The following is an 11,681-nucleotide window of genomic DNA, read 5'->3' on the forward strand; positions in this document are numbered from 1 at the left end:
CAGAATTTGTTTACCATGTAAAAGTAGAGATCAGGAATTGAGAGGCGATTTAAGGAAACTGCATGTGTATGTAACTGGAGATGCAGTCTTACGGTTAGAACAGCAGTCTAAAATCAGTGAAGCAAGGGCTCAAGTTCCCTATGTTGCTCTAGCATCAGAGAACCAATTTAATCCTCCCATTACCTAAGGTATAGACACTAAGCCTATGTAATAATAAACTTTATTCTTCTATACCGCCATAGTCAAATGACTTTTGGGCGATTCACAAAGAAGGCTGGACAATCATGTACAGAATACCAGACTAACTTACCCTGAGCTATTATACCTTATGATCCCCACCTCTGCTTAAGTGAATTGTGTTGACATTAAATAGCATGCCTGGTACCGTTTCATTAGGCAAAACAAACAGTAAACTATAACATGGAGATGCTACATGTACTATCTTGGATTAATCTTCAAGAATACAGTAAATCTAACTGGAAATGTAAACTGAGGGAGGAGAAAGTTTATTCTAGAATAAGCATACATTAGCTACCAGCTTGTGCAACCTACCACATTCCCTTCCCCCATTTCCCCAGCAGCACAAGCTTGGGTTACTAAGAGCTGAAGTTGATATCGATATTCTACAACCTTATTTATATTAGGTCAAGCTTTTATTCAGTATAGAAATGTGCACTGCATTGATCCACATTTGAAATGTCCATACTATTTGGTCTCCATACCCACTAAGCTATTCTGTGAACCCACTACCTCCAAACAGTTACTTGTGAGCTGAGTTCTTGTTTGGCAGGTAAGGTTTTTGCTATGCATTACAAGATTACAAAAGGACATAGGGCAGAAGCAAGTCAGCTGTATACCATTTGTTCTATTAAGTGGCAGAAAAGGAGCAGTGCTTTTAGGTCCTCCTTTTAGAGGACCAATAGCAGAGACCATGGCTCAAGATACTGCTGTTCCCAATCAAGACCTTAGGGCAGTGTCTCAAACTTTTTTAGCTCTGCCACACTAAACAGAGCAAATGTTTTCAAGGCACATTATAATTGAAATTCTAAAATTGCAAAAACAAAAAATTAAGAGTTATTTATTTAAAGTTCTTTTAAGCTATGTATGGGTAATTGTAACAACGGTGAAACTAAAGTAGAGAGAATAGAGTAGCTAATCAATGTGATGGATGTGCTTGTTTTTGAGTGCAAATTAACTCAAAATGCAGCTCAATAGTCAACATGCAAACACGCCTTTCATTATCCATCATCTGCAGTTATCTTTATTTAATTTCTGTCAGAGCTGAAAATCCAAGTTCGCAAAGATAAGAAGATCCAAATGGTAAAATCTTGATTGCTTTTTTGCTCAAGTTAGGATAACTACTGCATAAAAATAAAAATACTACTGCATTAAAAACAAAAAACCCAAACAACTAAAATTACTTGCCGTTAGTTTTTCAAGGACCAATCGCGTCAAAGAATGATACTTGTCTGGGCAGTTATATCCTTCACAAACATATAGACGTTCATAATATTGCTTACGCGATGTACATGTCATCTATTCTAGTATATACTTATGAAGGGAATTTTTAAAAATAAAGTGAAATTCTGGAATCTGCCATGGCACAATTTGAGACACACTGCCTTAGGGGAAGGAGGCAGGATGAGTGATTTGGCATAGAATTGCTTCTTCCGCACCAAGGTTAATACATCTTCACCTTCACATTAAGAGCTTAAAAGTAAATGTGAAAATTCACATCAATACATAATACTCTGCAAGATTGACCTTCCAGCTACTGTATGGAGGATGTGCACCGAGTACCTCCCTCCAAAGCACAACCTTGTTCCAAGACTCCCTTTTAGAGCGATTTTCAAATACTTAAGTATGCAATGCCTACTGTCCAATAGCACCATTTCAGTATCCTTCTACCAACCTTTAGAACAGTGGTCTCAAACTCACAGCCTGGGGGGGCCACAAGTGGCCATCAGGTAATATTTTGAGGCCCTCGGTATGTTTATCATAATCACAAAAGTAAATAAAACAGTTTCTTGATCTTATGTCTCTTTAGCTATAAATGACAATATTATTATTAAGACTTAGCCAAAAGGAAAAATTTATAAACTATAAAGAGTTTTACCTCATGAAAAACTGTCATTTCTTTAATAAGACATTAACTATTTTTTCTGAGGCCCTTCAAGTACCTACAAAACCTAAATGTGGCCCTGCAAAGGGTTGGAGTTTGAGACCACTGGCCTATAGGAAGAGAAGATGCAAATGTTAAGAGCCTTAGCCAATAGGGAGAGGAGGAGATAGTGGATGCTCTGGATGAGCCATCGTGTTACTATGTTTCTATAACCATAAACTTCTATGACATCACAATGCAGGTGTAAAGAGCCTTAGCCTATAGCAGTGGTCTCAAACTCGTGGTTCGCCAGGTCCTCTTTTGAGGCCCTCGGTATGTTTATCATAATCACAGAAGTAAAATAAAACAGTTTCTTGATCATATGTCTCTTTAGCCATAAATTACAATATTATTATTAAGATTTAGCCAAAAGGAAAGATTTATAAACTATAAAGAGTTGGGTTTTTTTTACCTCATGCAAAATTGTCATTTCCTTAATAAGCCATTAACTAGTTTTTCTGAATCCTTCCAAGTACCTACAAATCCAAAATATGGCCCTGCAAAGGGTTCAAGACCACTGCTTTAGAACATGCAAGCTCCATTAGAGAACATGGTGACAGAATTCACCCCATCCCCACAGATAACCAGATGAAGCCTTCCCATGTAAAATTCTTTAGTGTATCTCAACCTCAGTCCTTCTACACCATTCTTCCCTCTCTCCTTAAAGGACATGGGAATGGTGACAAATTCCATCACCATGTTATTCTCTACGCCATATTTGATAATGCTCAAGAATTCTCAGCGACTTGTGAAGATATGCCATTTGCTTCTCACAGCTCACTAGGTAGTCCTGTACTACTATTACTGTTGCTTGATTTAATAGCCACTGATCAGCTATCATGCCAAGATTCCTTATATGGCTACTTCAGAAAACAAGTTTTATCAAACACCTTTAAACACTACTTCTAACAAGAGCAGGAAATATATTGGTATTTATATCAGAATGAAAAAAACTCATGCCATGGAATGTAGTGGCCCAACATAATTAGAAATGCTATCCTGCCTCACAATGCAGCATGTTTGAGGAGCAACTTTAACTGTTTATGCATCAAACTTGTGTTCTCTCAAGTAAGAATTTCAACTTAAGTTCTATATATTCCATGGCCCAGGCACAGTAATTAGATTAAAACAAGTTTCAGTTGGGCTACCTACTATACTAAACTTTAAGCTTATATACCACATCTCTATAGAAAGAAATATCGGCACGATTTACAAGAGTTTAAAAAAAAGAAAAATATAATTAGTGATTATATAGAAAGCAGCGGAATTTACATTTTTGAAAAAAGCCATGTTTTCAGATGTTTTCGAAATAATTGGAAAGAGCCCAAATTACGCAGCTGGACAGGAAAATTATTCCAAACCTCAGTTATTTAAAGTAAAGAGATTTCCCTAATTTTCCAATATACTCGATAACGCCTTTTAACGAGCGGAAAGAATTTAAGCTTTTGAATAGATTTGGTAATATCAGGCCTCTCAGAACTCAAGGAGGAAGAGTGCCATGCAAGATCTTAAATGTTAGCCAGGCACATTTAAAGTAAACCCTAGAGATTACTGGGAGCCAGTGAAGTTTTAACAAAAGCGGGGAAACCATCAGCCACAAAGGATTGTTCCCATACAGGTGATTTAGTGTAAGTCTTAGACAATTTCTCAAACTGTTTTGTACATAGCAGGGCACGTGGAGTAAGGCACAAATCAAGTAAACTTGAAACTAATATCAAAGTTTTCTGGCGTTCATAAAATGTATGGGCAAACTTAAAGTATTGCTTTCCATTCTTCAGTATGTCCCACTGGTATCTGTACAGGTGAAACGGAAAAACTTGTAATACCATGAATTCTAATTTCTAGAAGGCTGAAATGAAACGGTAGCTGATTAACTGATTCAACTAGTTCCATCTATTCTTTAGGAAAGAAAAAAACCCTTTGCTGTCAAACTAGTTTTATTGTATGCAAAGACCATTTTTAGAAACCAAGTTAGACAAGCAGGAAGATGAACCCTTTGTGATCTTTCAATCCTTCCATATACTCAGTAATGGTAAAAACTTACTAAATTTCTGCATATTAGCTTTCAAAGGAAACTGAATAAATGCATCCAATATTAAAGTTGATTTGAAGTCTACAATTAGTTGGAAGAACTAAGCTAGCCGATTCCTTTTGTGATAAACCTCATTTCCAAATGAAAGCCGAAGATAAAGCACAAGAACCTGCTATGGTTATTTAGCCTTGTTTCTGCATATAACGCTATGTATGCCTAGTAGCACTACAGAAATAGTAGTTTCCAAGCCTAGAAAGGCTTGGGAGCCACAAATCTGACTAGTCATTTGTTTCAGAAGCTTTCTGTACATTTTTTTTTTTTTAGACTTACCATCAGCATCCACCTCATTGATCATATCCTGTAATTCAGCCTCAGTTGGATTTTGGCCTAGTGACCTCATAACAGTCCCAAGTTCTTTTGTTGTGATAGTGCCATCACCATCTTTATCAAATAAGGAGAAGGCTTCCTTGAATTCTAAAGAAAAACATTGCCCAAGTCAGTTAAGCTTAAATTATGTCATTGAGAACCATTATAAAGCAAATATTTAGTGATGATCTCAAATTTAAATGCTTTTACAACTGCTAAATTTTTTGAAGTGAACAGACCAAAACAAACACTTTAATGTACTAAACTTTTTATTGGCTTCCAAACTAAACAAAAATTTAGTTTTATAGACCGAGTCATCAACCAAGAGGATCTCGACTGTTTACAATAATGTAAAACATAATACATAAATTTGACAAGAAAAAGTAGACTGAAATAGTTAATTTCCAAAATGTTTAGCAAAAGAACCTAAAAGTCCTAATGTAAGCGGTAAAGCATTCCAGAATTCGGTTAATTTAAAAGCAAAAGAATAACTAAATTTCTGTTCAGGTGAGTGCTTGGTATTCTCCAAAGTATCATTTACTCTCTTACTAGACACATGAACATTGACATTCTATCAAGTCTAGAACAGATATGCTGTGGGCGAGTGTAGAAACAGAGGTAGACTTTACACAAACCACTTCATAGAATATCTGCAAGCAATGAACTATGCCAATGTAGTCAGCACCTTCTATCCAACCATATCCTTATGTAGCCCTGTAGCACATACCCAAGTTACTAAAGGGCTTACTACCCTAAGGGGGGGGGGAAGTACAGCCATTAGAAGTTAACTATGTAGAATCTCCAGAACCTTAACCATACACAAAAAGAAACAAGACCAACAAAGGGTATAATCCTATGTATTTTGATCTGTTCCGTGTTAATAGACAAAAACTGTCCACTGATAGAATTGCTGCAAGTTGACCGCATACAAAACTAAAAAGTCTGGGTGCCAGGTTACCCAAGTGTCTAAAATTCATGAGCTGGAGAAGCCAACAGAGAAAAGCAGGTATGGGAAAGTGATCAGAGGCACTTCCTTTAAGGCAGCCAGCCAGTCATTGTTTTCCCATTTGTGTCAATTGAAAAAGGCCAAGTTAACAGCAAATATTAACCCCATGTAAGTTTTTCAAGTTCATATCAAGCTAACTGAACCACAAGTTATACAACTTTAGTCCACTTAAGGGTCCACCCACAAAAAGCATCATTTGCCCAAAAGTTAAAAGTGCTTAGCAAATAAGATCCTTAGAGCATGTGAAAATATACTCAACAAGCTTTAGACTTTAGGCCTGGATTCTTGAACCAGTGCTGATTTTCTGGGCACCCATACCTCTGTTAAAAATGAAGTCCAAATAGTGTTTAACTAAAATTTAAGGAGCATATCAGCACCTAGAAAGTCTAGATCAGAACTGTGCCTACATAGGTGCTTTAGGCTAACACCAAAGTAGGCATGGCCAACACTGGAAGTGGCATTAGATGGCCTAAAGCGCCTACATAGGCACAATTCATGTGAAGATAGGCACCTGAAATGTAGGCCTGAAAAACCCTGACCTACATTTCTGGTGCCTATCTTTTGTGTCAGCACAATTCCAAAACCAGCACTACAGAATGACATAGTGGATGTTATCCGCAGCTAGCCGCGGGTAACCCACCAAAACAGTGGAGGAGGGAAGGTGCTCACCACAGGTACGGGGACAAGGCCATCCACCGCCCCGTGGAGCGGTGAATGGCTTTGTCCCCCACAATTAAGGGAGTGAATGTGCGCGGTCACCGATCACACGTGGCCCCCTCCCTCCCTTACCTTGGCGGCGCATTTTAAGGTTGGAGACTTGTTGAAAGCCTCCGGAACTTACGTGCAGTTAAGTGTGTGATGCAACTTCCAGTTGCGTCAGAATAGAAGCCTCCACCCACACACGCAACTGCATGAACACTCCCAGCGGCTTTCAACAAGCTAATCAAACCTTAAAACGCGCCGCAAAAGTAAGGGGGAGGGAGGGAAATGCGCGGACCGCACGAGGGAAGGGTGGATGCTGCGTGGATGGGACGAGGCGGTGAAGGGGGCAGTGGTCCAGCGGTGGGGACAGATTTTTTTCCCTGTGTCATTCTCTAACCATCACCAGACTTGACATGTGATCAGCACCAGTTCAAGAATCCAGGCTTAATGAAATAAGATAGCATGAAAGTTTCATTAAACTAGTTCTACTTGTTAAGTTAGCACTTGCAATCATTCTTGCTGGTTCAGAATGCCAAGTGAACCTGGGGAACAGTTCACCACCTGATCTATAACCAACCATTACCAAAAAACTAGAAATGCTGACCCATTTCAACCCCAAACCCCATATGACTACCTAAGTAATCACAGAAACATACCAGCAATCTGTTCCTCAGTCAGCTGATCAGCCTAGAAGAGAGTAAGAGTTCAATTAAAAATATGCATCTCAAGTGTGCCTGGAAGGCAATATCGCATCCCATAAAACAATGGAGAACTTCAGTAGACAGCTCAATAGTACACGAAAATTATAAGATTACAGCTATTGTATTTTTAAATTATCCTGCCTTTTAAGCAGATTCCTGAAGCACTTAAAATGGATTAGTTTCAATTATACATATTACAACCACAGTTTAAAATAAAGCCACAAGACAGGAGCTTGCAGTTTAAAATGATTAAATATGCAATCCAGTATTACTAAATAACGCTTCATATGAATTATGGCATTCATTAGCTATAAGGCTAACAGCATGAAGCATGTTGAATTCATCCAACACAATTTTATGCAGACCCATATTTACATAGCCTAGATATTGTTAGAGGTAATGAGGTAAACTACTAAAGCTCATGTTCCTAGCAACAAGTCAGCAGCTGCCATGGTTACCAGGGCAAAGGTATAGAGTAATCCTAGGCTAAAATACACTTCCATTTCAGAGACTGGCTGAAGGAGTACAAGTTTTCTAAACACCCACCCCATAAACAAGGCATATCCCTAGTTATATTCCATAATGCACACCGAATAACATAAAACCAGCAGCACTGCAGCCCTTGAGTAGAGGCAGATTAGGAAAAGGGTTAACAAATTGTTGCTTACAATACACATGGCTGCAGTTTCAGCGCGTGCTCATCCCTCCCTGGAGGAGCCCGAGTCTTCTAGAAAAGCTATTGGCTTGCAAATGCCAGCCTCGCTGCCCAAAGCTAGCAGGTATCAGACTCCATTAGCCCCCTCTAGTCCGTATAAGCAATGGGATATTGTTACCTTGGAGGACTCTTTTCCAGTCTTCACTTTTCTATTTCATGGACAGTAGCCCGACCACCACTATATTAAAGTGGACTATAAAGGGCCGGGGGGGGAGGGGTTAGACTGCACCGAGTGTCAGTCAGTCAACTCCCAGACCACCTTTCTGGGCAGACTGGTCGGGCCGTGCTGCTCTACTTGCAGTCACCGACTTGTTTCTTTCGCCCCAAAAACACCAGCTTCCCCCAAGTCCCAGGGCTACATAAGCCTTCAACGCCATCGGGGCCCCTAAGCCGAGGATCCCCCCCCCATAACCGCGCCCACCGCGCCCGAATTAAAGACCAAAGAGACGAAGACAGCCATTTTCGGCCAAAGGCCAGATTCGAAACGCTGCTTTCGCGTTATTTCAACCAAGACGACGTAACACCCCCCCCCCACACCCCCTCGGCACCCAGGGCTTTTTGCTCGTCTAAAGGGCGCAAAGACTAGCAACGTTTAAAGATGTTCAGGAAGGAGGATTTTTTTTTTTTAACCGTCTCGACTCGGCTTTAAGCACCGCAAGATAAGAAAGTGCGCAGCCTTACGCGAGAGGGGGAGGGGGGGGGACGCTAATAAATATGCTCGCCATGTGCCAGTTAGGTACAAGCAAATGCAATATCCAAGCCAACCCTCTTTTTTTCTTTTTTTTTGGGGGGGTATAATACGTAGAACGCATATATTGGGTTGGGGCACTCCTCTTCCCGCCCCCACCCTTTGTAAATAGAGCGCAACAAATGTCGGTGCGGAGGAAGGAAAGAGTTTCGCTCGAAGCTGCCCCAAAAGTATCCCCGCATCAACACTCTCCCGCATTTTTTGTTGTTTTTTTTAAGGTCTTACCCACCGTCGTATTTCCGACACGTTAATTCGTCGCGACGAGCAGCAGGTGGAATCGTACCAACAGCTCGCACCAAAGCATCGCCACAGCACCCCCCCCCCAAAAAAAAACAAACCAAAAACAGCAAAACGCAAAAAAAACAAAAAACAGCAAAACGCAAAAAAATAAATAAATAAATAAATAAAAAAAGTGCGTTAAAATAAAGAACAGACAAGGAGATAAAGCCAACGAGAGAAGGCAGAAAAAGAATGCATCAGTTGCTTTGGAACCTTTCAAACACGAAGCATCCTCCATCACGAAGCAAAGAACGTCAAGATGCAGCTTTTTTGTGTGTGTGTGCGCGCGCAAAAGATAACCAGGCGGCGCAAAATCCCATCAGACGTTAGGTGCACAGCTTCCAGAACAGCAAACAAAACGACAAAATGAGCGACGACGACGGCAAAATATATATTTTTTTTTTTTAAAAAAGGGTTTTCGGCGAACCGCGTGCCTCGATTTCGCCTCACACACACACACGGAGCGAGGGAAAAAAACCGTTACCGCACGCGCCATCAACACCCCTCGCAGAAACGGCAGCGCGCGCGCGCTCTCACTCTCTCTCTCTGTCCCTCTGCCGGGTCCTTCGGTCCAAAAAGCCCGCACGCCGTCTACCTACCATGGCAGCGTGTACTCCGGGGCGGGGAGGGGAAACAGGTTTTTAGCGAGGCTCCGGCGGCGATACCCTTCCCTCGAGCGACACCACAGACTGCTGGCAGTGTCGGACCGCGCGGCGCCTCTATATAGTGCCGTATCCCTCCGCTACCGGTGAAGCGGCGGGTGCGCGACTCTCTCGGAGGAGGAGGAGGGGGGGGAGGGTGACTGCAGCACGCGGCTCCGCCCCCCTGCCGACCCTCACTCCTCCCTTGACCTAGCGCTGCCGAAGTAGGGAAAGGAAAGCTCGTTGCCGTGCGGGGACGGCGGGGTGCGCGCGCGCGCTGCTGCTGCTGTCGATGACGTTTTCTGACAATTTGGTGCAGAAAGGCTGCAGAAACTTTTGCTGTAGGGTGTGGCGTGGCAAAGAACACAGGGAGAGAAGAGGAATGAATGAATGCGTGCATTTTTGTGTGAAATATTTGGCAGCTTTCATGTAAGGAAAAGATACGAAGCAAATTGTAGGTGTTCACTTTATTCCTTTCTCTTGTTGGGTTGGGCTGGACCCGAATGGTCCATCCAGTCTGCCCAAATTTAAATTGAATCAGGTTGGGCAGACTGGATGGACCATTCGGGTCTTTATCTGCCGTCATCTACTATGTTACTATGTGTATCAATTAGATAAGCTTCAGTTTGGGGCATCACATTACAAAGGGCCTCATTATTTGTACAGTATTATTTTTAATAATTATTATTAAAACTGTATGCAATTTAGTACTTTTTCCATGCACTTTCACAAACATGTAAAACTACTAAACCTACAATTCACTTCCCATTTAATGGGAGGGGGAGGGGAGGGGAAGAGCTCTTACAGTACGTTAAAACTTAAGAGGCACCATACATATAAACATGTTCTTGGTTTTTAGTTCTGGTCACCCCAGCAAGTACTAGCTTCCCTTTTCTGTTGTACTTTGGACTGCATGTTTCAAAATAGAAGAGATCTAATCTAATCTTCTATTTCTGCCTCACTCATACCTAGGTAAGCTCAAGGCAGCTTAAAGAGGGGGGCGAGGAAGGGGAAGGAGGGAGAGGGGTGGAGAGGGGAGGAGAGCATACAGGTGGCTAAGTGTCAAATAGATGAGTTTTCAGTTTCTTCTGGAATATGGTGTAGTTAGGTTCCATCCTGGTCATTTCAGTAAGGTCATTCCAAGTTTTTACGCCTAGAAAGGTGATCATGGAGTGGAAAACAAGTTTGTATTGCAGATTTTTTTGTGGAAGGCAGATTTAGAAGTATTCTGTTGAGGGTTCTGCGGGAAGTAGACCATGCCTTGGAGAAGAGCTGGATGAGAGGAGCCACAGTTTCCGTAAAGTATACAGTGAATGATGCATGAAGTTTTGAAGGTTATTCGTAATGGGATGGGTAGCCAGTGCAGTTGCCTGATGAAGTCTGTAATCGAGTCATATTTTCCCAGGTTGAAGATTAGTCTCACAGCAGTGTTTTGGATGAGTTGCATTTTGTGAATCAGAGTGGTGTTGATTCCCATGTAGATGGAGTTGCAGTAGTCCACTTGTAGTATCATCAGTTGTACAACTAAGGCAAAGTGGTGTTGGTGAAAGTACGGTCTGATTAGTCTTAGTTGTCTCAAGGTATAGAGGGATTTCTTTCAGAGACTGGAGATTTGTGGTTCCATGGTAAGTGGTGGGTAAGTGTGGAGTCCAGGATGCAAGCTAGGATTTTGGAGGATTCTTCTTCAGGGAGGGTCTTGCCCGATCAAAGAGTGATGCTTGTTGGTGCCGTCTGTTGGGGTGTGTGGAAGTATAGAACTTTGGTTTTAGTTAAGTTTAATTGTAGTTTGTTAGTAGTCGCCCAGATTTTGATTCTTTCAATATTATGTGAGACTTTGTTGGTGATGTCCGAGTGATTGTTGATTATGGGAATAAGGAGAAAGATATCATCTGTGTAGGATAATATGCTCTCGTCTTCAAACCTGATGTTACCGAGAGAGCTCATGAAGAGATTGAATAGGATGAGGGAGATTGGGAAGCCCTGTGCCACGCCATAGATGGCTTTCTGACTCAATTCCTCCAACAATTCTCAAATGATACTTTGCTACATTCGGTCCTCATATTCTAAAATTAGTTTCTACTAGTTTGACAACAAGCTCTGTTCCAAAATCCTGGAAGGAAGCCCTTATTCATCCAATCATAAAAGCCTCGAAAATTAGTGCGGCCGAATGTACAAATTATCGCCCCTTTTCTAATATCCCCTTCTTATCAAAAGTTACTGAAAAAATCATCTTCAATCAGATATCTAATTTTGTGGAAAACACCAGTGCTTTACACCCAAATCACTGGATTAGAAAACATCATTCAACTGAACTCTCTTTAATTGGTCTT

The 11,681-nt window shown here is 41.3% G+C and overlaps 1 protein-coding gene across 1 annotated transcript in view; it reads right to left on the reverse strand.

The window, feature by feature from the left end:
* CALM1 (calmodulin 1) overlaps positions 1–9,439 on the reverse strand; it is a 75,713-nt gene extending 66,274 nt beyond the window's left edge. Inside the window, exons 1-3 of the mRNA XM_033952552.1 lie at positions 9,310–9,439; positions 6,924–6,954; positions 4,524–4,667 (exon numbers count right to left, since the gene is read on the reverse strand). Coding sequence (XP_033808443.1) covers positions 4,524–4,667; positions 6,924–6,954; positions 9,310–9,312 — 178 coding nt within the window. The 5' untranslated portion in view covers positions 9,313–9,439. The remainder of the gene's footprint in view (positions 1–4,523; positions 4,668–6,923; positions 6,955–9,309) is intronic.
* Positions 9,440–11,681: the final 2,242 nt, after the last annotated feature.

This window comes from Geotrypetes seraphini, chromosome 7 (genome assembly GCF_902459505.1).
Source record: "Geotrypetes seraphini chromosome 7, aGeoSer1.1, whole genome shotgun sequence".
Taxonomy (NCBI): Eukaryota; Metazoa; Chordata; class Amphibia; order Gymnophiona; family Dermophiidae; genus Geotrypetes; species Geotrypetes seraphini.